Source organism: Rhamphochromis sp. 'chilingali' (genome assembly GCF_963969265.1).
Source record: "Rhamphochromis sp. 'chilingali' genome assembly, chromosome: 19".
In the NCBI taxonomy this organism is placed as follows: domain Eukaryota; kingdom Metazoa; phylum Chordata; class Actinopteri; order Cichliformes; family Cichlidae; genus Rhamphochromis; species Rhamphochromis sp. 'chilingali'.
Window position 1 is genome coordinate 33,512,141 of NC_137946.1, and position 27,923 is coordinate 33,540,063.

General features: G+C 41.3%; 1 protein-coding gene across 2 annotated transcripts in view; it reads left to right on the forward strand.

Annotated features, from left to right (window-relative positions):
• Positions 1-6,556: 6,556 nt before the first annotated feature.
• Positions 6,557-27,923, forward strand: part of slco2b1 (solute carrier organic anion transporter family, member 2B1) — a 33,076-nt gene continuing 11,709 nt past the window's right edge. Inside the window, exons 1-10 of one of the 2 annotated variants that reach the window (XM_080867903.1) lie at positions 6,557-6,826; positions 9,856-9,960; positions 10,986-11,123; positions 11,400-11,562; positions 11,967-12,191; positions 13,989-14,087; positions 19,132-19,262; positions 25,571-25,667; positions 25,893-26,057; positions 26,158-26,347. In XM_080867903.1, coding sequence (XP_080724029.1) covers positions 9,895-9,960; positions 10,986-11,123; positions 11,400-11,562; positions 11,967-12,191; positions 13,989-14,087; positions 19,132-19,262; positions 25,571-25,667; positions 25,893-26,057; positions 26,158-26,347 — 1,274 coding nt within the window. In that variant the 5' untranslated portion in view covers positions 6,557-6,826; positions 9,856-9,894. The remainder of the gene's footprint in view (positions 6,827-9,855; positions 9,961-10,985; positions 11,124-11,399; positions 11,563-11,966; positions 12,192-13,988; positions 14,088-19,131; positions 19,263-25,570; positions 25,668-25,892; positions 26,058-26,157; positions 26,348-27,923) is intronic. The other variant, XM_080867902.1, reaches the window with a different exon arrangement.

The following is a 27,923-nucleotide window of genomic DNA, read 5'->3' on the forward strand; positions in this document are numbered from 1 at the left end:
GAGGCCTGTGCAAAAATGAGCTCAATCAATGCATGATAGCCAAGTGATCATGTAATTTTTCACTGGTCCTGGGACTCAGTTGGAGCCATGTGATTTTTTGAATGATAAAAAGTCCATCAGGTCAAAGAACATTTGACTGGACTTTGTCTCATGCTGCTGGTAAGATCATTGCTTCATCATAGAAAACATTACTGAATATTAATGAACTGTTTGTTTGAATGCTGTTTTTTAAATTACCACCACACCTATTTTAGCTTTTTTAATATTTAATTGGTTCAAACAAACATTATTCAGGTTTGTGAGCGTTTGTGAGAACTTCTGCTTTTGTTGGCTTAAAATCCAGGTTTTGAAGATAGTAGATGCGATGTTTTGTTCACCTTGTGTTTGCATACCCAAGACTTATAATCCCATGTACAGTGTTTTCTGCTGTGTGCAGTGCTGCTATAGATTTATGTATTTATTGCAAAATGACAGTAACATTCTCTAATTCCTGCTTTGGGGTGTTTTCCGTTTGTTTTGGAGGCTGAATTGATTGTGAAAGTTTTCTCTTGTTGCTGGGAAACTGTCAAGAAATGATTGCAGCAAAAAACAAAGTACTCATTGAAGCTCTTTTTATTTTTTGGGGGGTATATTTTGAGGAAGTCTGACAGCAAAGTGCCTTCCACAGAAAAGAAGAAAGGCTTTTCCATCACATTTACAGGCAGCATTTAAAAATCTTATGATAGATATTTATTATTTCTGATCTTAGTTATATTCCAAGTAATGTATTTATTGACGTCAGCAGTTCTCTGTCTGATCAGGCACATTTAGCAGGGTTGTGAAATCACTGGCGCTCAGTGGATATCAGAGGTGGCTTTGTGATGTGTCCAGTTTGTTCCCTTTCTTTCAGTTAAATCAGCTGAAGTGTAAAGAAATGCAGAGAAGCAGTGAATACACAGGCTGTGCTGCAATGCCAGCACTACATAAGAACAGATACATACAGTTAGGTCCATGGTGTAAATGGACAAATGAAATAACTAAAAATAAAATGTACATTTCTAATACTTGGTTGTGAACCCTTTGCTGGCAATGACAGCCTGAAGTCTTCAACTCATGAACATGAGCAACGTTCCCTCTAATGTTTCATGAGTCTGAGCAAACACACCCTTGGACCACTGTGAGCGACAGCAGACGTGTGCACTGTGGTCACGCCAGCATCCAATCCATCCAATTTACACGGTTTATTAAAATAATCAAATTACAGCATTTATGTTAGACTACTTTTAATTAACTGCTTTAGCCCACTTACAATGAAAATGTAAAAAAATCTTGTTCATGACCTGTGTAGCATGTTAACACTATTGGAAGTAAAAATAACTTAAACTCCAATTTTGAAAACACAACTTTCTTTTTTTTTCAAATAAAGCTCTGATTGGTATTATGAGTCTGTGGTCTGGGAGAGAGTTTGTAACTCTCTGTCCTGGTCGTTGTGTCCTTGATAGACACTTTACCTTACCGCCTACTGGTGTTGGCCAGAGGGGCCGATAGCGCGATATGGCCTCGCTTCTGTCAGTCAGTCCCAGGGCAGCTGTGGCTACAACTGTAGCTGCCTCCACCAGTGTGTGAATGAATAGTGGCATTGTAAAGTGCTTTGAGGGGTCCTGAAAAGCGCTATATAAAATCCAATCCATTGTTTCGTATTTAAAAGAGTAACTGAGTTATGCAAACAACAAAGTTTTTTGCAGCTGTTTACCTAAAAATGCAGCCAAGACGTTTTTTTAAATAAACATTTCAAACTATTTACAGAACAATCAGCTGTTCTGCATCAACTCTGATGCCACACAGATTATTTGTGCCACTCCAAAAAATAATTTCTGTCCACTATGAGATGAAGGAGAACAACAGCCTGATACCTGCAGGCCTGACAACAGCAGATGTATCACTGCTGTAACACCTGTGACACTCAGCAGTCACTAGTGATGGGATTTCCGGCTCTTTTTAGAGAACCGGCTCTTCAGGTTGTTTTGTTCCTTTAATTAATTTATTATTAACAATAATATAAAATTATGCACAAAAGGAATTACTAATGTAAAAAAAAGTGGTTTTATTTGGCCCAAGAGACAAAGCACGTACAAACTCCAAAACACATTTCTAGCTTTAACAGTGATTTCACAACCCTGCTAAATGTGCCTGATCAGACAGAGAACTGCTATCATAACAGTTTTTCCATCAGTTGTTCCGTCTGTCCTGCTCACGTCTCCAATGGTTGTACACGTTGTCATTAACGTGGCTTCACTCCGCATCAGCCGCTTTGCTGGCTAAAACACCGGCGTCGGCACATAAGGACGCTGTCATAGCCTGTCAACCACGTTGATTAGCTGCGTATATACGAATGTGAATCGCATCATTGGCTGGACCATGGGATAAGGTGGCATCGTTCTAATCCCATATGGGAGCAGCCAGTCACTGACTAACACTGCAAAACAGAATTGTTAACGTATTTATTTTAATTTCAATTCAGGTTACTTTTTTTTTTTTTTTTTTGTGCGCAACGCAGATTTTCTGTGCGCAGAGACGTGCCAGCAGTGCGCAATTGCGCACGCGCGCAGCTTAGAGGGAACATTGGACATGACTGCTGTTTTCGTCCTTTTTAATGCTCTGCAGACTTTTACTGCAGCAGCTTTAAGTTGCTTTTTGTTTGTGGGGCTTTCTGTCCGAAGTTTAGTCTTCAATAAGTGAAATACTCAGATAGGTTAAGATCAGCTGACTGGCTTGGCCATTCAAGAATATTCCACTTCTTTGCTTTAATAAACTCCTGGGTTGCTTTGGCTGTATGTTTTGGGTCATTGTCCATCTGTATTATGAAATCAGTTTGACGGCGTGTAGCTGAAAATGAGTAGACAGTATGTCCCTGACACCTCAGAGTTCATTTTGCTGCTTCTGTCCTGTCACATCATCAATAAATACTAGTGTTCCAGTGCCACTGGCAGCCATGCATACCCAAGCTATCACACACTTCTGCGCTTCGCTGTGCTATGAGGTCCAGTCAACAGCCTTGTCTTGTTCTAACTGCTTAAATCAGTCTATCACCTTCTTCCTGAAAGACCATCTCTGAATCGAGGAGGAGGCCTAAGGGTACATCTTTGGCCATCTTACAATGCTGTGATTGCAGCCATTCCCCAACTCTCTGTGAATGGTACTCATGGCCATTGATCAGTGGTTTTTGATCAGTGGATTTTGGTTGGTGGTTGTTGATCAATGGTCATGAGAATTTGCATAATTAAGATTAAGGAACTGACCTCCCAGCCCATTGTTCCTTCACTGGGCTGGTTTCAGTCATTATGCAAATGTACTGTTTATAAGATTTGGGGAAACCTGCAGTCAGCTGAGACTGAAGAAGTCACCTGGATGAGTGACAAAACATTTCTCCCACAAAACCCTACGTCCAGATGAACAGAATCAACTTTTGGAGATCACCAAAGATGTGACTCCCTGCACGCCAGCAAAACCAAGAAGGGTTCTTGTGCTGACATCTATGTTTGTCTTGATTCGTGGCGCTCCCACAATGCATTGAGGCGTTACGTCAACTCTAAAGCCCTATCCAGTCTTTAAGTCTGACGTCACTAGCCGTGTCTGGGCCTAAACTCCGCTGCAGGTCCATATATCAAACGATCACTGTGGCATTACTGAGAGTTGAAAAACTGTCTAAAGTCTTTCATCTTTAATAAAATGATCAGCGTTCTGCTCTACCAGGTGTAACAATTGAGTTTAACATCCAGGCATCCATGAAAACGGAATTTATGACATTTAACGGAGTTAGAAGTTAGCAGGAAGTTAGCTCGCTAGCTTCTATCTAAATACAATATAGCATGTCCTGACTGCGGGGTTTTGGAAACAAATTCAAACGTACAGCTGTTATCACTTCCAACATAAATGAAGACAGAAAACTAAACAGCAGTGACGTTTGTAGGGTTACTGAAGTTGGGCTAGCTGGTATATAATGATGTGCTACGTGACCGCTAGCGACACAGCTATGTTAGCATAATATAAACAAGCTAACTTTTTTTCCACTCGATAAAAGTTAACGTGAGTGTTCTCGGTGGTCAGGAACAAATGTAATCGCATGGCAGGATGCTGTAAAAGGACCAAACTTCAGCCAGAGAACAACTGAGATAATCCATCCACAATACGAGGTTAGTCATTCATATACTGCTGCATGGGCTGGGCTGTAGCTACATCCTAAGGTTTTAAAAACTGAGCTTAAATAAATGATTAGCGGTAATAAAAGCCGAGGGAGGTCAACAGTGATCACTGACTGTTTTAGGAGCTTTTTGAGATCAAATAGAAGAAAATACAAAACATTAAACATGTTAACAACACAAAAGCCATATTAAACGCAGACTACTTTAGGCCCGGAAGTAGGATTCGTCACGTCATCACGTAGCTCACATCTTAGTGTCCACACAGATAGTGCCACCTCTGATCATTACAGTTATCTCAGCTAAAGTTTGAATTGCAGGAAGAAGAAGCTGGAAATGAACCAAAGGAATTTATCTCTTCCCACTGGGGACCCTCAACATTCTTTCCTTGCTGATGTGAAGATCCTATCTGGACCATTTTTAACTCTCAGCAGTGCCTGAGTGTTTTTTTGCTTTCAGTAACTGAAGGAGCATTTAGACCTCCAAATACTTAACAGCTTTAGGTGAAAACAAGGAACTACTCTAAAACTACAACTCCTGAATTTAAGCTCATTAGAGCAAAATTCATTTGTAAAACTAGTCATTGGGTTTTATATGTGAGCAGAAACCGCTCACTGGCATATTTTCAGTGTTGATCTGTCAGACAGGTCAGTCAGGTCAGTTGTTAATGTTTTCAGGAAAGAAGTTAAATTGTATAGAAGTCTTGGAAAAAAGGGCTTAGTAAAGACTTTCCTGAGGAGTTAACGGTTCCAGTGACTTGTTTATGGCTCTTATTGACTCTAATGGGGCAATCAGAGCACGCTCAGTGGGCCATGAGCTGTCAATGAAAAGTTGCTAGAGAATAAGAGAAAAGTTAATATGGCGGTGATGAAGACATTTTGAGGTCTCATAAATAGGACTCCACAAGTCAATCAGTGATGTTACAGTGGGTATGTCCATCTTTGTATACAGTCAGTGTGCTGGTGAAAGCAGTATGTGTGAGATCATATCAGGTCCAAACATCCTCTCAGGATGCCCCAGGTTCCATTTATGTTCATAAAACTTACATTTTTTTGTTCAATCAGTAATAAATATTCCTGCATGACGTTTTATCACTGTTTATAAATCCCTTCTTAAATATTTACCTTAATAGATTTTAGATAAAGAGTCTGCAGGTTCAGACGTCCCTAGCAGTTAAGGTTGGAGTGTGACAGATGACGACAGATAAGTGGAGGAGTCCCGGCTCCTGTCAGTCTGAGGATACAGATGTTAGCAAGAACCAGAAACCTAAAATTACAGCTTAACAGTGTGCAGTCAGAGGTGATCAAAAACAGGTAACAGACAGCTCAAGAATCGTCCAACCTGCCAAACACAACCAGAAGAAAACCACATTCAGCAGCAAATCCAACAGCTCCACATGTGCTCTAGAAATGAAGCAAAGAAAGAAATTAGATTCACTGCCTTCAAAGCACCGCTGATGCCAAACTAAACAGAACATTTGAAATGGCATATCTGAGAAAGTCACATGTTGTTTGAGGAAAAACTTTTTTTTTTAATCTGGCGACTTTCTCAGTTAATCCAGAGACTTCCTGTCAGTACTTGTACTTGTACTTTTCATTTTTTAATTATTCCTTCTTCTCTCTGCGGGGAACATGAAGAGGTAAGTGTTCTTCATTCAACATACATGTTATTTCTGACTCTATTTCTGACTTCCGTGCCGTCCGTGTGGACTTTCAGTGAAACTGCTGAAATATATTTAAGTTAAACTTTCTATATGTGTTCAATTTCCTTAATTTTAATCAGTCATGTGACTGCTGGACTGCAGGTCTGAGGGTAGAAATTTAAAGGTCTTACTGAGATTTCATGCTTCATACTTTCAGACTTCAAGTAAACCCCCGCGTATCCTGTCCTTACTCTCTAAGAGTGCTTTTAGGGCAAGGTGGGACATTTTATGGTCCTTTTGTCTTGATCTGTTTGGAACCAGAAGAAGGAATAATGGGCGGAGAGGGTGGAGGTCAGAGTTATCAGCTGATTCCAGCTGCATTCATGCACTGCATTGGAGCATCAAACTACTCTGTCACACCCTCTGCCATGTGATTGGTCAGAAGATGTCATCAAAATACTTCAATTCCAACAGCATAAACGTGGTCCAGAAGTCCAGTCCAGGGACTCCAGTTAGCTAGCAGACAGCTATCAGCTACAGCCGCTTGTGTCGCCACTTACCTGTCAATACCAGAGGCCACGCCCCTAATAATGCAGACTTTAAATTTTAGAGCAATGTAAACATTTGTGGGAGTCTCTGCTGCCTCTGCTGGACTTTGGAGGAACTGCACCTTTTGTGTTATTTTTTTATTTAGGTTTTTAGTCCTGAAGAGAAGAAATCCCCCCCCCACACACACACACACACATACACACTAACACACATGGCTTTTTTCACAGACTGTCTTAACACAGAAGGAGGGTTCAAACTCTACCACTCTCCTGGCTCCTGTTGTCTCCTCCTATTCTCAGTGAGTTGGAGGTGTGTTGGCAGCTTGAGTGGAACAGAAAGTCGGAGCTGCAGCAAAGTGAGAGCAGCAGAGAGACGAGCTACACAGTGAGTCTGAGTGTTTTTCTCTGTGGGAGGTTTCAGGCTTTTAGTGGGACAGCTGGGACTTTTCACTAAAGCTGTGAGTACGCGAGTGTGTGTGTGTGTGTGTGTGTGTGTGTGTGTGTGTGTGTGTGTGTGTGTGTGTGTGTGTGTGTGTGTGTGTGTGTGTGTGTGTGTGTGTGAGACAGCTCAGCCGTCGCGTTGCAGGAGTGTAACTTGACGTTGCTTCAGACAGAGAAAAGCTGGCTGCAGACTCTTTGTGCTGTTAGTTGGAATAAAGAAATTCGAGCTTGGAGCTGGATTTTTAAGCTGTTTGGTGTGTGACACGGCCTTTACAGTCATGGCGATCACAAGGAGCTAAACATGGTCAGAGACCAGCGTAATGAGCTCCGCAGCCAGGCTCAGTCAGAGGTTTCACAGAGTTCCAATAGCACTAATATTATATTAACAGAAATCATAAAATGTGTTTACATATTAATTTAAATCTTGATTATAAAGTTAACAATGATGTCATGACCTGCATGGCATTAGTTATTCCCAGGTTTAGTTTGCTCGTTCTTCAGGGACGTGGTGACGATGTGAGGAGCCTGTACACAGAGCCATGAGTGGGCCTGATTGTGTGATAAGCTATCAGTATCCTGGTTACTCATTATCCCATGCTGCTTGTTTCCAAACACTGTGCTTGCTGTCAAACATTTAATCTACTGAAAAAAAGAACTTGTCTTTGACCCGACTTGTAGGACATCTGCTGGAAATCGTTTCCTGACACCTTCAAGGATTTTTCTTCTTTCAGTAGTCCAACAAAAACCAACCAATCCCATTTTAGCAGGCTTTGGTTGGAGAGGCACCGGGTAAACCATCAGCAATCTTCAGATCGAGCATGTTCACGAACAGTGATGAGGAAAACTGGCAACATGGAAGACCTGAAAAACTGGCCAAAGGAAAATGTTTCCTTCATTACAAACATTCAGATTATTCCAACCATCAGGAATCTCACCTCACTCCGTGAAGTCTGTGTGGAGGCAGAGGGTGGAGGTGGTGGTCATCGGTTTTATCTTCAAACATGAAGGTCGTCTGTTTGTGGCTCTGACAGATAAAATCTGTCACAGAATCGGTTGACGTCAAAGGCTACGTTCACACTGCAGGCGAAAGCGCATCAAATCCGATTTTTTTGACCCTATGCGACCCATATCCGATCATGCTATGACAGTGTGAACGGCATAAATCCGATATTTTCAAATCCGATCTGGGTCACTTTCGTATGTGGTACTGAATCCGATACATATCCGATGTTTTAGAAAGCGACTGCTGTTTGAACGGTCAAGTCGCATTAAATCCGCCTTTTACGTCACCGACACAAGACTGAAGCCAATTATCAGCGCCAGAGAAGCGCCCGAGAAGACATCGCGAACGCTTCCTGACCATCCAGTGTAGATGTTAGTGAAACTGTTGGGAAGACAATGTGAACATTTTATTTGTACTGTATAATCTGCAGATTCTGACAGAAAACTGCAGCTATCATTTGAAGCACCGCTCCTCTCTTAAACAGCAATAAGGATCATTATTAGGTTATTTACATTATTATGTAAATAACAAAATAACTTAAAGCAAAAATTGGGAAACGAAGTCCGAAGTCTTTATATTAAGGCCATCAGTCAAACAATACTGTTGCTCTGGGTCTAAACAGAGCTCGTTGTGTGTGACAGCTTCTTTTGCGCATGCGGGCCGCTTTGAGCGTTCACACTAGAGCGCGTTTGCTGTCGCATTTTATTTGTAGTGTGAACGAGCAGACAAAAAAATCGGATTTGATCAAAAAATCGGAATTGAGCATTAAGACCTGCAGTGTGAACGTAGCCTAAGATAAGAAGCTACTTCCTGTCTTCTCCACCTCCTTCTACCACAATTTCTCTGTTTCCTGTTGTTGTTGTCTTTGTATTTCAGCCTGATTATGGAAATACGTCACACGGCACAAATCAAATCAAACACATTCTTGTGAATTTTGTTCACATTCAGTTCTGTTTTAGGGGAAAAAAACTCTTTCAAAGAAAAAAAAAGCTTTGACCTTCTTGGTAAACATCAACATTTGTCTTCTGGTCCTTTGCCCTTCGCAATAAAAGCCTCCAACCAGACTCCTCTTCGCCATGATGGCTGTGCCAACATCAGTCAGTCCACCGTACTGGTCCAGGATGAAGTGATGACTTCTTCACAGACATTCATGGTGCCCAGAGGGTGAATGCTAATGTGCCGTCAACTGGTGAATGCAGTTCCTCTGCTTGAAGCGTCCTACGAAACACTGACAGTTTAAGAGCTAGTTGGACAGAAGCCAATGGGAAAACAGCCTTTTCAGGTCATTTTTAATAAAAAATGAAGTTAATTTTGCAAATTCATATTTGTCAACATGAAGAAATATCCAAAGTATGCACTCTGGCTACTAACTGAGCCAATAAGCATTCAGTGCTGATGATAGTGAAAACACTCCGACCAAAGCTTTTATCATTCTTCTTTAAAAATGCTGCAGAAGGTTCAAACAGCGCAAACACATCCAGAGGTCCAGTGCAGGTGAAGCTAGCAGCTACAGCAACCTGTGTCACCATCCACCTGTCCGTCGCAGAGGTGCTGACCTGGCTGCTCTGTGACGCCGTGTCAAATCACCCTCAGAACGATCAACGTTTTACTCAGCAGCTCTATATCCAAACACTCACACGCCCTGTGTGTGTATGTGAGGACCAAAATCTGCATTCTGCTATACTTGTGAGAACCAACAGTCACTTGTGAGGACACACAACCCAGTCCTCACAAATTTGAAGCCTTTAAATGCCTTCAAATTTGTGGTTTTAGTGTCAGGGTTACAATTAGGTTATGATTAGGTTTAGGGTCAGGGGCTAGGGAAAGCATTAGGTCAATGAAGGTCCTCACTAAGATAGCTGAACAGGGTTGTGTGTGTGTGTGTGTGTGTGTGTGTGTGTGTGTGTGTGTGTGTGTGTGTGTGTACTCAGTACTTCTAGAAGGTAGTGTTTGCTCAGCATGAGTGTGTCGGGCTGTTTGTGCTGGACTTTCTGCTGAATAAAAGCGATGAATGGCAGGTTCACCCATGTTTGTGGTTCACAGGGTCACTCTTCAGTCTCCGTGTGAGTCAACAGCCTCAACATGACCTCTGACCCCAGAAGCCTACGAGTTCCTGCTCGATCCAGGAGTCTCTTCAACAGCATCAAGGTTTGTCTGCAGCGCCACAGCAAAGATAGGATGGAAGGAAATAAGGAAGGGACTGAGGGAGAAAGGAAGGGAATACAACAAAGGAAAGAAAGAAAAGATGAGTTGAAGGAAATTTGTAACATTTATTGTTTATTTCAAACTTAGAGCTGAAAAAGTGGGAGTGGTGCTCGGGCCTGTCCGGGCTCGTATGAGGCCTGCTGGGTAAAAATGGTGGACTGTAAACAGTTAAAGGCCGATGTTGTGTCAGACAGATGTTCCAGTGGTTAAGGCTTGTCTCTAACAGCTCGTCCCACAAAGATCTGATTTCAGTGTTTAACCCTGGAGAACCCATGGGGTCAAATTTGACCTGGTTTCTCCAGGGTTAAAGTGATGAAGAAGAACGCTCAGCTGCATTCGTTAGTCTGCTCTCCCAGAGTGTCTGGAAAAACAAATGAAACACAATGACTTGATCACAGGATCACATGGCGCTGTAGCAATGCCTGTGACAGTAAAATCAGAAGTGGGCAAGGTCAGAGGTCAGATCCCTTCAGGCAGCGGAGAGATTTAAAAGCTGGCCTCAGACGCTCGCCTGTCTAAACACTGGAACCTGTGGGACTGAAACTTCACATCCTGAGCTTCATCCTGGAATTGTTCTCCAGTCACATGATCCCAGGACGAGCTCAGGGCAAAGAAAAATACTGTTTCTTGTCTGTACCTTTCACGTTGTGCTGAAATTGAGCCAGAAACAGACTGTTCAGTATGCACGATGGATGTAACCACCATCAGGTTACTTCCGCACTGTGGGTGGAGCTACAAGTTACCACCTATAGATTCTCAAATGCTAATGTTAGCAGGTGTGGTAACTAGTGTGAAGTAAAGCCAAATAAAATGTCAGAATTTAAGTCGGCAAAGTTGGACTTCGGAGGTTTTAACACAGCCTGTCAGTCTGTTTGCCAGTTTGTTGCCTCGTGTGGATGTAAGGGGAACTGCAGCTTGTTTTAAAATGCGTTTTCTGACTTTCTGTCTTCTTCTTCTTCTGTTTGCAGTTCTTTGTGTTTTGCCACAGTTTGCTGCAGCTGGCCCAGCTTTTGGTGTCGGGCTACATGAAGAGCTCCATCTCCACCATCGAGAGGCGCTATGGCCTATCCAGCCAGAAGTCTGGGCTCCTGGCCTCCTTCAACGAGGTCAGTTCAGCTAGGACTCTGAACTCCTGCTTAATGAATTCATGGCTCTTCAGAAAGTCACAAGTTTGTTTTTGGTTTGAGAATACAGTCCAGTATACGATACAAGATGGCGATAAATGAATGATAATCGGAACGAGGTCTAAGCTTTATGTTTGAGATGTTTTAATTGTCCTTTTGATGAAAACAAACAAAAACCTCAATATGAACCTGAAGGTGACAGGATTGGAAATCTTTGATGTTAGTCTTACATTACGGATGTTGTGTGTCTGAGTACAGGTGGGAAACACCATCCTCATCATCTTTGTGAGCTTCTTTGGGAGTCGAGTCCATCGGCCACGGTACATCGGCGCTGGAGCTCTGCTCGCTTGCCTGGCCTCTCTGCTGATGGGGGTAACACACTTCATGAGTGAACCGTACCACTACACGAAGAGCATCATCGGTGAGAACACACACACACACAAACACACGCACACAAACACACGCACACAAACACACGCACACATCGAACCTCCTGAGTTTTTTGAATGTTCTTTATTTTGTGGAGTAAGTTATCAACTGTCCCTGGTTTACATACTTCCTGGTTAACTGGAGCTCAGCCTTCTCTGACGCTCTGTTACCACAGTAACCTTACAGCAGTTATATTATTGGTCAGATTATTAATGCTCCAACAGCACAAACACAGTTCACAGGTCCAGTTAAGGGACGTTAATTAGCTGATGTGCCAGTAAATTAGAAATAGATTGAGTTCAGACTGAATCTTCTCCCTTTCAATTTTATTTGCAGAGAACGAAATCTGTGTGTTGAATTCAGACAATCTTAAAAGTGTCCCTGTTTTCCAAACAGCCTCCAATGAAAAAAGTGCCAACCTCTGCCAATCAGAAAGCTCAGTCACCACCTCATCCTACAATCAGACCTGCCTGAAACAGGAGACCCCTGCCCAGCAGGGGATCTACCCCATGCTGCTCCTGGGTCAGCTGCTGTTGGGCGTCGGAGCTGTCCCCATCCAGCCCTTTGGCATCTCCTACATCGACGACTACGCAAGCAAAAGGAATTCCCCGCTCTACCTCGGTAGGAAGCAGAGAATGATATTTTAACTCGCAATTTGGTCCCGATGTCACGTTCTGGGAGATTAAGTAGTTTAGAGGTTCAATACACCTGAGATGAAGACGTCAAGAAGTCTCTTGAGGGGGTTTCCTCAAAGTGAAGTCCCAAGTCCATCAGTGTCTCAGTGTCTCATCAGTGTTAGTGCACTGCATTTAACCAACTGTTGCTGATTAGTTTGAAGATTCTTTATTTGTCACATACATACTTATACAAGTACAACATGCAGTGAAATGTATCCTGACACACTCCCCGACTGTGCAAAAGGGGAGAGAAGAACATTATACACATTGAGTACTGCATTTTATGAATGTTTCTCACGTTTTGAGCCTCTGAGCACAGAAAATAACATTTTCTATGACTTAACATCTGTACCAGGTATTTTCCACTAAGGAGTATCCTCCATCTATGAGCTTATACTTTCTGAAGTGTTCAAAAACTTTTGATCTCACAGAAGATCTTGATTGGCTGGTCTGGATGAACACTCTGATAAACGTAATTCCCGCTGAACTGCCAACTGTGATGCAGATCAGGAGGAAAATATTTAAACTCTCTAATTGGCTGGAGTGTTGAGTCTTTGATCCAAAGAAAAAGGGTCCAAACGCACTTCCAGCTTCAAACCATTGTTGGGTTGCATGTTTGAGGCGGAGACAGGACACGAAAAGAATCAGAAGACTTTCCCCAATCGCTGAAACAGATTTCTGGTCTCTGTGGTGGACTTTTTTTTTGAAGAAAGAAAATGAACAATAGGGAAGTTTCCTCTAATTCAAAGACAAAGCCAGAATGACCCAAAGAGACACAACAGTTATTGCTCTTCAGCATGACTGCATTTCTTTTACCACCCACTGTTATATCATAGCTGTGTAACAAATACCTTTGTTCCTCATAACTATCAGGCAAACATTGGCAAGAGTTGTATTTAACAGACTGAAAGCAGATCACTTGAGGCCATGAAAGATTTTCTGCTCAGGTCAACTCACATTACAGAACTTTAACTGGGCGTTATAAAAATATGAGAAGGCGATAACAGCAGAGACCGAGGTCATCAAAGTCCAAGAAGCTCACCTGACCTGTTACAGAACAGTCACTGTGACAACAGACGTGATTGTAGTGCTGCATTGTAGTTACATTAGCCTGCGGCGTCTCTGCTTATACAACAAACCTGTTTTAATTAGGATCCTGGGACCTGCAGGCAGGAAGTCTTTAATAATGATGTGAAATTTCTTCACTATAGCTCCATTGTTGTCCTAATTTCAGCACAAATGCTGCCCTTGCTGCATATTTTGTAGACACGGTGTGATTTCTTCTCCTTTTGCTTTTGTTTTCTGTCACGCTGGTGTAAGGAAAGCTGGGCATGCTCAGATGTTAAAACCTTTTCTTTAAATGTGAGATTGCTTCATACAAGAAATTTGCTGTTTTATCTCATTTTCAAGTTTGTTGAGGCCTCTGAGTGTAAGAAGAACTGCAGGACAGCGACACAGCAGCCACATGCAGCTCTTTGTAACACCTCACAGACCTCGCCGCTGCTTCTTGTTCCATATGTATAATGTTTACTGTTGTAACCTCATAATGAATCTGTCTATGTGATGGTGAGGAGGTAGGAAATGTTTGGTTAGCAGAATCTTTTTTGTGTTTGACGGAGGCGCCTGAAAAAAGCAGGTAAAGTATTCCAAAGTGATGTTTGAGGTGAAAGGTCAGGGTCAACCCGTTGGCCAGCAGGCGTCTCTTTCATCTTCTCAGGGGGTTTTTTATCGTGTCTTCCAGGCATCCTCCTTGCTATGACCTCAATTGGCCCGGCCTTCGGATTCATCACTGGGGCCCTCATGCTACGCTTCTATGTTGACTTTGACAAGGTACCCAAAGGTGAGGAGACACACTGTCCTAATGCTATACAGCTGTTTAAAGAAAGTTTATCTTACTCATTTTTAAAAGGAAAGGAGGACTTCCTGCATGTGAGCACTCAACATGGTGTTAATAAAAACAGTGTAAAGCTGACTAATGTGGGTCATTTCCTCTAAAATCTTCTACAAAAGATAAAAACCCATAAAATAAATCATATTTAAATGATGCAGTTTGGCAAACAGTGGCTGAGGTCTTCACTGGTGGTGTGAAGTTCTTTAAGACAGCCATGTTCTCGTGACCATCAGGCCGCAGACAGGTTTTGTAACGGATACACACCCTAATGACCTGTTTTTGTGTATTTGCTAACTGGAAACGCTGCAGCAGCGCTCAGTCCTCGGGCTGTTTATGCCGTGCCAACATTTCTACAAAAGGGTGGCGGTTTAAAAACAAGTGTTCTAGTTTATCCTGTTTTACTCATGAGAAAGCAATGCTGAAACAAAGAATGATATTTAAAGATTAATATTTGGGTTCAGCACACCGGGAGATTGTCAGTGTTTGCACACTTTATGCAGTTACTGCTGTGGAGATACTGAACCCGACTCTGCTGGAGGCATTGGTCTCTTGGAACAATACATTGTTATGTTTTTAACTTATATAACGAAGCATCGTCATTACTGTCGATATTTGGTGCAAATAATAGAAATGAACTGAACTCAAACCTCTGACATCCAACAAATGATCAAGCTGTGAAGCCTTTCGTGAATGAGCATTTCTCATGTTTTGGCGGATTTCCTGCTGCCTCTTCTTTCTTCACACTCAGCCAGACGTAATTGGAGGTGTAAGCTGGTATTTTGTAGCTGAAGTAGTAGATTATTTGCTGTTGAAAGTTTCAGGCTTAGGGCAGATATCCAGATTAGAAATATGTTCAGACAAGGATCTGAGGTGTTTTCAGTGAAACTATTATATTTATTTCATTAAATACTCCACAGTCAGCTCTTTGAACTAGTCATACTAATTATCAGTCACCGGCCCCACTCCTGCTAACCAATTGTGTTTTACTTGCATCTGTTTGAAAGAGTGTAAACACGAAACATTATTTTATTTTATCTGCTAGAATATGCAGAAAATAGTTTTAAACGTTAAAAACATTTCTTCAAGTCAAAGATTGTTATATATGATTTAATTTTTGCTTGATGCATAAAGTTAAAAGATTAAAACTCATAAAACAAGTTTTAAAAACAAACATTTTCATTTGATTCAATGTTATATGATGGATTATGCAGAAACAATAAAATTGGGCTGGAAGGTCTATCGCTTTAATACATATTCAGGGTTCACATATCCTAACCCTAACCCATGTTTTTAAAAAGTAACTAAGTAACAAAGCAACTAATTACTTTTGAAAACTAGTAATGAGAAAAGAAACAGGATTACTTTATGTTTGTGACATTGCATTTCTAAGCTTCTTGCTTTAATGTGTGACCCTAACCTTAAGTGGCTAGCTGGTAATGTGCTGGATGCTAACAGGCTAACTCCCACCATTTCTGGGATCAATAGTTCTGCTACATCTGCTCATATTTCAGGTTTCGTTTCTGATCTAAGTTGAGTGAGAGTTTCGTGACATTCAATCAGGCATTGCAGTCGTTTGACGTCTGCATGATTAATGATGTTACAGTCTCTTTACAGACTTGTTGAAACAATAACTTGCTTGTTTCAACATTCCCAGTGGAATGCGTACATGGGCCAACAGATTGTGAAAGTGAATGTGCCGTCACACAACATGTTTAACAATTTGCATGTTTAGAAAAAATGTAAAATGTTGCATCAATTCTGTGTTTGTAAGTAAAAACATACAGAGGAGAATGTGTGCGAGTGTGTATATCTTATTTTATTTTGTGGGGACCAGGGACAGGATGGGACGTGGAAAATTGAGGGCGCTTTTCTTTTGCTTCATGAATGTATGTTTGAGGTTTAATTTGTGGTGCTAAGGTTGGAGAGTTATGTTTAAGTTTAATTTCCTTGAAAAAAAATAAAACAGCACACACGCAAGTTGAAGCTGTCACCTCGTAATCTGTATTAGGGATCTGTATTCCCTGTATTAGGGATTGACACACTTAAAGGTGTCACTGGTGGTGGTTGGTGGGCTAGTAAATGAAAAGCTTTTTTTGATGTGGTTTGATTTGTAACACAGTTGGCATGTAGGTTTATTGGCTTACACTGAGCCTTCAGGCAACTTAGCGCTGAGTAAGCACTAAATATGTTCAGAGGAGAATTTAAGGACAAATATGTTCAATGAAACAATATTTAAAAAAAACATTTACTGCACACACTACAAATTGTCCCTGTTTTTCTATAAAGTTTTGTCAATAAAACACCAAAATCACCAATTATAGATTTTAACCAGCAGTCATGTGCTTCATTAGCAATAAGTATTTTTATCAGCTTAAAAGCTCAACTTTAAATGCGTTTAGGCAGTTTTGATGATACATTCCTCCTTTTTCTTTCACTCATTTAGGATCACACGAGATGTAATAAATAGATATGAAATTAAGGAACCAACAGATTTTTCTGATAACTAAAGTATTTTAACTTTTAATGTTTATCCATCCTTTCTTCTTTAGTTTTACAAAGAGTCAGCTACGCTGTGAAATATCTGGGAAGGTTTTCCAATAATAACAGCTGGATTGACAGTGAGGACAGTAATTGGACAATAGATTAAAATTTGTAAAGCATTGTTTTTGTTTTGGAAACAAAAACATTTGTCTTTGTTTTTCTACAATTAATGGATTTTATTTTGGAATTCTTCTCTTGGTTGCTGTTGCATAAGAGCTGTCACACTCACCTTATTTGAAACCTTCACCACTGGAACCAGTGCTAATGTCAGATAATAGATAAAAGCAGAGCAGTCTTAACATGACAATAACTGCACACTGAGCAGTGTAATGAGGTTAATATAGTAAACAGGTAAAGCAGGTTAAGGTGTCCATTGCAAGATTTTTGGAATGTTGTTGTTGTCAGAGCAGGACCAAGAGAGTTACTCATTCCTGATCTTCAGTAATTACAGCCTTGCAAAGTTCCCACGGAGTTTTTCAATGATCAGGTTCCACTGGGATTAGCCTTCATTGTTTGGCGATTCAAACATGAATGTCACTAAAATCTGCAGAGGTTCTTCATCGTCATGGGTGCAGCCACAAACAGATAGGTAGAACCATTTTCATTGGTGTCCCTCGATAAGCAAAGCCATAACTGGTTTAATAAATCAAGGAAAACAAGTGAACATTTTTAGTTGGGCAGTGACGTTTGTTTCAGATTGGCAGCATGTCATTGGTGTACAGTTAAATTAGTGGAAAGTTGTGTTTACAGACTACAGGTTGTGTCTTGATATCTATAAATTTTAGGATGTAGACACAATTACAGCATCCATTTTTTTTCTTTAGTGTGCATTTTGAAACCTCCAATTATACATTTGGCTGATGTTATGTTGGCTGCTGGTTTATATTTGGATAAAAAGTTTATTTCTAGGACTGCTAAGTTCTTCTTGCACCTGCAGACTGCACAAATGCACAGATCCCCTCTAGTAACAAAGAAAAAAAATACTAAGTTCTAAAACTGGTGCTGAGACTTCTGGGATGGTCTGTTAGTACACTTAAATGCAGAGCAGCCATATTATAGCTCAGATAATTAAAAATGCTCCAAAAGGGTCCAAAAGCACAAACATGAGCCAGAGGTTGACGTGAAGGAATCCAATTAGCTGAGGTGAAGATGACCAGGCAGCTAGCATCTAAATTTTCATCAGATTTTGCTTAGAACGTTCACACAGTACTGAATGTCAAGTTACACACGGTGAAAACACTAGAACCAGGGACCTGTAGGTTCTTGCAAGATCGAGTTATGGGAAGCTCACTTTTACCAAGCAAAAGAAAGTCGTTTGTGTTTCATCCAGAACAACCTCTGACAGGGAAGAAGATTTCAGCTTGTACTGTAAAAGCATTCAGTTTTAGTTCTTTGTTAGGAATGACTCCATGACCAACCCTAACTATAAATAACAGCAATGGCTGTCCAAACATGGAACTCCACCAGCGTAGGCTTCATCTGACTTCTGTTTTTTGTGTAAATGACACATCTTTCAAACAAAGGAGGTATGATGACTTGTTGTTATACCATAAAGCGCGTACAGTAGGTTTTTCCCTTAACTGGCTCAGTAAGTCATTTGGGGGGCAGTTGTTTCACCATTTAGGTCCAAGTATGCGTTTAAATTATCGACTGTATATTACAAATGTGAAGGACAAGTTATAAGTCAAACTTGCAGACGTATTTCTATCAGAAGATTCATGAATTTAAGCAAATTCAGTCTTTGTATATTATTACTTTAGGCAGAACTACTGGAGTCAAAAGATTACTTCCACCTGGTTGTATTTCACAACAGAGCAGGCATCACTGAGAACTAATATCACATGATTACTTTGGAGGTATAATGAAAAGGGGGAGCTGCAGTGGAGGTGGGTTGCAAATTGGTTTGGAGTTTAAAGGTTAAAGCAGCGTAAATATTACACCCTATATAAGAATTTTTGGATATGTACTTGGATGAATGATAGGCTTATGGGCTGGCAGTGAATTAACCCTATGTTACATGTATTGATAATTTATTGGCTGATATAAGGCAATAAACAGCTGCAAATAAAATGAAAAAAAAAGAGTCGTAGTCTTCGCATGTGGCAACACAGTGGTGCAGTGGTTAGTTCTGTTGCCTAACAGCAAGTTTGACTCACCATCTGGCCTCTCTGTGTTAAGTTTGCGTGGGTTCTCTCCGGGTACTCCCGCTTCCTCCCACAGTCCAAAGACATGCATGTAGTGGGGTTAGGTTAATTGATTATTCTAAATTGCCCATAGGCATGAATGTTAGTGCGAATGGTTATCTGTCTCTCTGTGTTAGCCCTGCGACAGACTGGCGACCTGTCCAGGCTTTACCTCGCCTCTTGGCCCCCCTGACCCTGATAAGTGGAAGACAATGGATGGATGGATTCTTTGCATGGATTTCATGATTTGTGTTCTCTTCTGTTTCCAGAGGAGATTGAGTTGGACACTAAAGACCTGCGCTGGGTGGGAGCATGGTGGCTTGGCTTCCTGGTAGCCTCGTGCCTCCTCTTTCTCACTGCACTACCTTACCTCTTCTTCCCCAGAAACATGCCCAAAGAGGTGAGTCAGTCCTATCTAATACAGAAGAGTTGTTGTTGGTGTAATTGAACTTACATGTAGAGAAAATGTTCATGGGCATAGTCAGCATCCGTTATGGGCCTTAATATCCCAGATCACGTTATTTGTAACATTTAATCCAGCACCACTCAAGGGCTAATGCTTGAAGCACATCAGATGCATTGACTTTGTTTTTCTTTACACACCTATAATTGCCTCGCCCTAGCTTAGTGATTAATCCAGACAGATCCAAGATATGCGCATGTGTAGCAGGTGTAACTGAAGATAATTACAGGGGGCTCACAGTGACTCATGTTCTCTGACAGGTTGATGAACTCTATTCTAGGGAAGAAAAACAGTTGAGTAGAGCGTAAATAGCAAAACTGTAAAACTTGTACATTTGTTCCACCAACAAAATAGATATCAATCTGATTAATCATTAATACACCTGACAGGTCTTTCATAGAACTTTTCTGCTGGAGAGTGGCTTTTCAAGTGAACATTTTATTAAATATTTCATAATGTTTTATCTGTAATTAATATCGGATTGCATTTATACAGAGCTTTTCTAGGCACCCAAAGCGCTTTACAATTCTACTATTCATTCACACACTAGTGCAAGCAAACCACAGTTGTAGCCACAGCTGCCCTGTGACTGACAGAAGCAAGGCTGTCATATCGCACCATCGGCCCCTCTGGCCAACACCAGTAGGCGGTAGATGGAGTGTCTTGCCCAAGGACAAAACGACCAGGACAGAGAGAGCTGGGGGATCAAACCGGCAACCTTCTGGTTACAGATGAGCTTCCCAACCCCCTGAACCACGGTCGCCCCAGTTGTCTGTGGCTTTCCATCTTTCGCCAGCTATACACCAGTAGCTAATCTTTCTATTGGTACTTAAATGCATTGTTCTTTATCTTCTATTTTGGTTATTTTGCCAGCTCCTCTCTATATACTTGAATTTTTTTGAATTATGTTTCATGATGAGTGGTATTCAGCTTCTAGGTGTGGCAAAGCTATGTTTGGCAGCCTGACATGTGGTACCAGGTCACAGATTTAAATAGCCAGACTGGCTTCCGGCCCTCACCTCGAGTCATGACTGAAAGACCAATGTAGTGAATAAAACCAACCAAAATAGGTTCCTTTCTCAGGTGGGCTGGGCTTAGCTTCAAAGCTTGGTGAGGAGTTCGAAGATGGTAAATGGCCTGTATTTATATAGCGCTTTACTAGTCCCTAAGGACCCCAAAGCGCTTTACACATCCAGTCATCCACCCATTCACACACACATTCACACACTGGTGATGGCAGCTACATTGTAGCCACAGCCACCCTGGGGCGCACTGACAGAGGCGAGGCTGCCGGACACTGGCGCCACCGGGCCCTCTGACCACCACCAGTAGGAAACGGGTGAAGTGTCTTGCCCAAGGACACAACGACCGAGAGCCCCAAGCCGGGGCTCAAACCGGCAACCTTCCGATTACAAGGCGAACTCCCAACTCTTGAGCCACGATCGGCCGAACATTTGGAATCACTGCTTAGCTGTGACTGACTTTTAACAAGAAGACAATGAATGGATCTTTAAAGACCTTTTATAATTGCTTTTTTTCCAGTGGGAAAGTTGTAAAACTATTATTTTACGATAGTTTATCAGACCACCCGAGAGCTGCTATTGTTATCTAAATGATGAATATGAATTTTAGTTTAAATAATCTGCACAGATGTGGGATGAAGTTTTCTACACAGGGATAGAGGAGGAGATCTGTCTTCTCTCCTCACAGCAAACACAAGCACCACTGAAGGAAGGAGTGAAGGTTGATAATCAAAACTAGGAAATGAAATGGCTTGTAGCCAATATATCACAGTACTTTTCATCAATTCAAGAAGCCCTTTGTGGTTTCTTCGCTCAAACATCTTAATGGCAGCAGCCAAAATCAAGTGATTATCTTAATTATCTCGATGCGATAATGATCAACTGAAGCCGACCTGCAATCCAAAGAGGTTTTAATGGTCGTCATTATAGGGAGTAAGTATGTATGTGTGTGCGTGTGTGTGTGTGGGGGGGGGGGGGGGTACTTTGTTTGTTTGTCAGAAACTGCATGAGGTAAATGAGTCGTTTAGTTAAAAATATCTGTAATTGCAATGCAGCAAAATACAGCTGTCACTAACTAAAGAAAGCAAAAAGCTCACAATGCTGTTATTATGTTTTATGATAGAGAAACTTTCTGCTTCTAAACCACAGGAACACAAAATGACAGGATAAGATGAGGCTTTGTTGGTGAAGCTGAACTTATTTCACTTCAACCAGTGCAAACGTGAAACTGCTTTTGTGTGTTTTGGCTCAGTCCCAACACAAAAGAGAAAGTTCAGCTTCTGCACATGTTTTATCAATTAAATGAGACAAACTATCCAATTGCCCAACAGAGTTTCTTGGAATAAGACTCCCTGAGCATGCTGCCAAACATCAGTGCTCGACCAAATGTTTGCCTGAAAGCCTCCCAGTCACATTTTTTAGCCTGTTTTCATTCCATCAGGTCAGATGTATTTGCTGAGATCTACCATCTGAAATGTTAGCTCTAACCGTTCAGGGTTGGACTCATTAAAAGTGAGTTTCTGAGCGGACAAAAATAGAGCCATGTCATTTGAAATCTGGCTACGTTGATGTGAATGGATTTCAAACCGTAAGTTATCTAATGTTGGATGGTTTCTTTTGTTTTGCTTTGTTTTTGTTGATGGGGAAAAGGACTTTTTTCCATTTGGCAGTTTAGACTCAGAGGGGATCTGTGGTTTATCCGAAGCTAAAAGACTGGTCTTTTGAAATTTGAGCAATTTAGTTAGAGTGAACTCATTTCACAAATAAGGTAAAGAGGGGAAAATGCAGTCATCAAGAAATCATGTGAATTTCATAAGAAACAGAAACAAAATCAAGCCTTGAAGATTGATCCAACCAGGTTTTGCTGATGACTGACGAACTCTGTCTGTATGAAGCTGGTGAAAAAAATGATTGATTCATTGTTATTGCTACACACAGTGCTAATGCTGTACTCTCAGAGCTGTGAGAAAAAAGGAAAAAAGGAAAGCAGACTAGTCAGCAGAGATGGGCAGCAACGCGTTACTTGTAACTAATTAGATTACCGTTACTTTCCCGTAGGAACGCTGCGTTACTGCGTTACTAAAACCGTGATTTTTTGCGAGAATGTCTCACGACAGTGACGTAAGCGAGTGCGCCGTTAGTGACAACAGCTGTCTGCAGATCAACAATGGATCACATATCGATTGTAGGAGAGAGTATGAGCGTGCAGCGTTTAAAGCGTGGAAGTACTGACCTTACTTTGAGTTTGATTCCATAAAAAGTGACAAAAAAATTAGTGTCCGCTGTGCGTGGGAAGAAAACTTCTTTTTACAGCGAAAAAATCCCCTAAACTTCCGAGCAAGCACCGAGTAGCTACGACGTAATGGGAAACTCACAGAGACACTGCCGTATCCTTCCACTGACCGCTGCACACCTGCACCAGGGTAAACCTCCGCCTACCGCAGTCCTGCTTTACAGGTGAAAATAGAGCAACAGGACCGTTAGTCTTTGACTTTATTCATGTGTGTGTTATTTATTATTATTAGGGTTAGGGTTATTTATTCTGTGTTTTACTTGCATCTATTTGAAAGACAAAAAAAAATAATTTTATTTTATGTGCTGGAATGTGCAGAAAATAGGTTTAAATGTTAAACTCATTTATTCAACTCAGAGAATGTTGCAGATAATTACATTTTTGCTTGATGCATAAAGTTAAAAGATTAAAACTAATAAAACAAGTTAAAAAAAGAGACTTTTCCATTTGATTACATTTTGTATGATGGATTATGTAGAAAAAGTAGAATTGGGCTGAAAGATATATCGCTTTATCACCTGTTCAGGTTGTAAATCGTGTTTTTAAAAAGTAACTAAGTAACTAAGTAACTAAGTAATTAATTACTTTTGAAAATAAGTAATCAGTAAAGTAACGGGATTACTTTTTTGTGGAAGTAATCAGTAATTAGTTACTGATTACTTTTTTCAAGTAACTTGACCAACACTGCTAGTCAGTCTGGGAAAAGAAGGGATCTGGACATTTCCAGTCCAGGATGTTTTGGTAGAAAGATAAATGATGAATTAAAAATAACTTTTTGGGCTAAATTCTGAGATTTTAATTATTTCAATTATTGAATTAAAAAAATTTTCTTAGCTGTTGAAAGTTGATCTACTGACAAACTGCCTGTCTGTAGAAAGGCAAAGGCAGTTGGACTGATAGGTCAGGAGTTCATCCAACTGCAGGAAAATCAAACAGATCAAGCTGGTTTGAGATGACCTGGACTGTCCAAGAATGCAGAACAAAGCAAAATATCTAACAAATTGAAACAAAATCTGTATGTTTTATATATAGAGACATTAAATTTCAGTCCATTAGAAAAATACACCCAACAGTACCGTACATTTCCTGCTGCTCATGCTACCTAAACCTTACATAGAAGTGGTCAGGCAAGAGACTCTTCTGAGATAGCAAATCAGATCACTCTAAAACTGAAGATGTAATAACTGTGTTAATGTCAGCAGGGTGTTTTATGAAAACTTCAAGTTGATGCCTTGGAAGTTTTCCACTGTTAGACTTGCATCACATAATATTTAAAAAGACCTCCTGGACCTTCCTTAGAACAGTTGCATAAGTAGCCACTAAAGACGAACTAACAAAGTCCACATGCTGCAGGAATGAGGGTAATATCCACAAACTAACAGCTGGTAACCAATCTGTCAAACCTAAGATACAGATTACTGTCTATAGATTAAAGCAGGGATCTGTCCATCAGATCCAAGGTAAGAACCATAAACCAGCCAAAACAGACCAATCAGAATAGTTTTGACTATACAGCAGGAAACTTTTCTATCTTCACAGCTGCTTTAAGTAAATTTTCATTTTTAGACGTCACACTGCGCACTGCTGCATCCTAATCTTGTCCCCACATAAGAAAGCATTTTTTAATCTTTAAAGGGTTAAATGATGAAACTTATTTCAGTTTTGTGATGGAGTCTTTCTCACATATTTCATTGTTTAATTATGTTATTGTTAATGAAACGTAACTCTCTGTAGCACAACTCTGACTAGATTTTAAACTGAAAGTATTTCCGTGCTTAAATAAAACCTTTGCACTTAGTGGACATCCGTGAGCTCTGTGAGATAAATCACTGTTGAGCAACAGTCTGGAACAGACTCGGTCATTTGTTTGAAAAGCTGCAGCAGTGAAAGGCTTTTGTGACGACTCCATGAACTGAACCAGGTTTCTCTGCTGAGTTTGGTGAAGAATTACTGACTAAACTGGCCAATAATTACTCACATGTATCACATGTATGTATATATGTATATATATACTGTATATATATTGTGTGTGTGTTATGGCCTACTATCTTCACCTCATTACTTAGCTGGAGGGAGCTGGAAGCTCAGCCCTGACCCAGATATTTTGGACAGTATCCAGTTTGGATCCTTCCCGCCCATACAAAGACATTTGTGAAGTTGAGAAGAGTATTTAAGCTTTCCGATTTTATCCAAACAAGGTTCTTGGTGAATAAAACATTTTGTAGCAAATTTGTGTGGCAAAAAGACTCGCAACAGTTTTTCTTTCTTACCTGTGCAGCATGTGCTTCACAGACTGCACAGCTGCACTTTCACTTCTTGTTTTTGAACAGTGTGCTATGCTCAGCACTGTGCAGGAATAAACACATGCAATGATAATACTGCTGCTAATCTGACAACTTGAACATTAACACACCCATGAGTCATTGTGCTCTCTGACACAAAACCGTCTGCAGTCTAACAGACTGGAGGGGAACAACTAACTACTAAATCACACTGGTCCAGGTTTAGGGTCCGTCACATTGTAAAATGACCACCACAGGGTCAATAAATAGTATCAGTCACAGCTGGTTAGGCAGTAATGGTACATTTTCAAAGTACACATCACCCTACTGTTGCTCCACTATCCAGTCCTGGCCTGTGGTTACAGTGGGAATGTAGATTTATCTCAAGGTTCAAACGCCTTCTTTATCTGCCACAGGGTAAAATAGTCTCCATTCCAAAAACCGTTCTTCAAATAATCTTGGCATTTGTCAAGATTTTAGATTAAATAATTCATGCCTGCGAGTAACTCGCATTTCCCAGGAACCAGCCAGGAAACATTTATCCAAAGCCTCAGACAGATTCATGAATGTAAACTTCCATTTACTGGTTTCACATCTCACAGTGGAAAAACAAGGCTGCCATGTGATATTCTTTCCATATTTGTGCAGGAAGATCCAGAAGACATTGACCCCGAACCAGAAAGTAAGGAGCAGCAGCAGCAGACAGACACACGACAGGAACCTACCCTCATTCAGTTCCTCAAAAGTAAGAGTCCTTTTTCCACTTCTGTTTCCTGTCCAGCTGAGGTGACTGAAGGGTGTCAACCAATTTAAAAGAGGTCAACAGCAGCAAGGGCTACTTCATCCAGCTGCATCATCCAGCATTTTATGCTCTTTAGTCTATGTACCTATTAGTCTAAATGCTATTTTTTGTCCATTAGAAACTTAGTAATGCATATTAATCCTCAGTCATACTGTACACCTCCCTCAGGTTTTCCTAAAATCGCTCTGCGAACGCTGCGAAATCCCATCTACCTGCTGGTGGTTCTGGCTCTGGTGAACTTGTCAGCTCTGCTGTCCGGCCTCGCCACCTTTATGGCCAAGTTCATTGAGAAACAGTTCAGCCAGAGTGCCTCTTTCTCCACCATGATGATAGGTGAGAGGACCTGAATAGTGCCATGAAAGTCGTTACAGTGGAATCAAGCTGTGGACATAAAAATGAAGCTTCTGTTTTCTGAATTATTGATTTCTCGCAGGAGGAGTCGGGATCCCAATGGCGGTACTGGGGACCGTCCTGGGTGGAGCTCTGATGCGACGGTTCAATCTTTCAGTCAATGGCGCCAGCAAATTGTGCACAATAGCCATCCTTCTCTGCATTCTGACTGCCCTACCAATGCTGTTCCTCGGCTGTCCCACACAGAACATTGCTGGGGTCTCTAACAACAGGTACTTGTCCCGTTACCATGTAAATCCATGATTTATATTTTTTATTGTAAATTCACCTTAACAGGGGACTAAGTGTACCATAGATGGCAAACAAATGTTCTCACTTGTTTATTATAATATCACAAACTCGTGAAAACTCGAACTAATAAAACAAAATTACTGATTAAATAAAACAACTAAGTTGCCCAAAAACTCTTAATACACCAAAGAAACACATGACAAGCAACAGGGGGGGTAAAGGGTGAGAGACAGCCAGTGTAGACAGCACATCCGGGCCTGCAGCCTGTGCGCTGGTCTCCTTGATCCACCGTCAGCATTGGAAGGGAATAAGCGTCGAAGGCGTTTGGAAAGGGAGGGGGGATGAGTGTGTGCATATCAGTGTATATGTGTGTGTGTGCGTGTCCAGAGTTCAGCTGAGACAGTGTCCTTCGTCCTGCCAGGCTAAGTAAACAGTCTTCCAGCCAACCCAGGTGGCCTTGCATGAAATGGGAAGAACAGTCTAAACACAGTCGTTATCAGGGTGTTTTTGTTCGGCTCCAGCCTTGAGACCGCAGCTGGCGCCGAGAGGGTATCCGCATGAAGTGATGGTGCTTTTTACTTTAGTGCGAACAACTCATATGAATTTCAAAGCAGTTCTACAGTCCAACACTGGTCTCTCAATCTCCCGTTGGAGAGCCGCGAGCTTCGCCATGATGTTATCAAACTTACGCTCCGTGATGTTGTCATTCTTTTTGCTCAAAGAGCAGGTTCTGAGAACTCACGACCGCAGTGCACTCCCCCAAGATGTGATCGAATTTGCGCTCAAAGGTGTTGTTCGAGCGAGCCCCTCCAGATGTAATCCAGTTTTTCACTCAGTGGTCTTGTTCTGAGTGTTCACGGCAGCCGTAGCCTCTCCAAGATCTTCTCCGTGCTGACTCAATGAGCCCATTTTGAGAAACTCACGCCTCATCCCATCGTTTCAATCCCAGCGGGCAGCCTTGTGGGGGTTTGAACAGCCGGTTCCGCTTCCTTAATTCTTCGATAAGTCAGGGCCAAGCCAGCTCCGATCAGCCAGAACCCTGTTATCATGGTTCCGAATAGGTAGATATCTTCAGCACTCAGGCTCACCCAAGCCCAGACTTCTCGTTGACAAGGGGGTGTCAATTGCATTCAGAGACCAGTTGATCAAATCCATAATTCCTCTTTTAGGTTTTAGAGAGCAGACTGTGAGAGAGTGTTCCAGAGAAAAGTAAAAACACAAGACAAGACAAGGACATAAGAAGCTAAGCAGGGAAGATAAGGGAGAGGAGAAAAGTGCGACTGCCTTCGTCAAGAGCAAGAGCAGAAACCCCATACGCTTATTTATATAGTTTCAGGGAAAGGATACCACTGATCAACCATCGGTTAAATGGTTCATTTGACCACTGGTGGCAACCAATTTTACCTTTGGCACCAGTTTACTTCACTGCTGTAACTGCTACAGTGCAAAAGGCATGATTTACAGGTTCCTTTCTTTTGTTGGTGATGAGACCTTTGTGTAACTGATACTTAGTAAAGCCTTTGACATCTCATTTTGATAAAAATCCAGATGAACTTG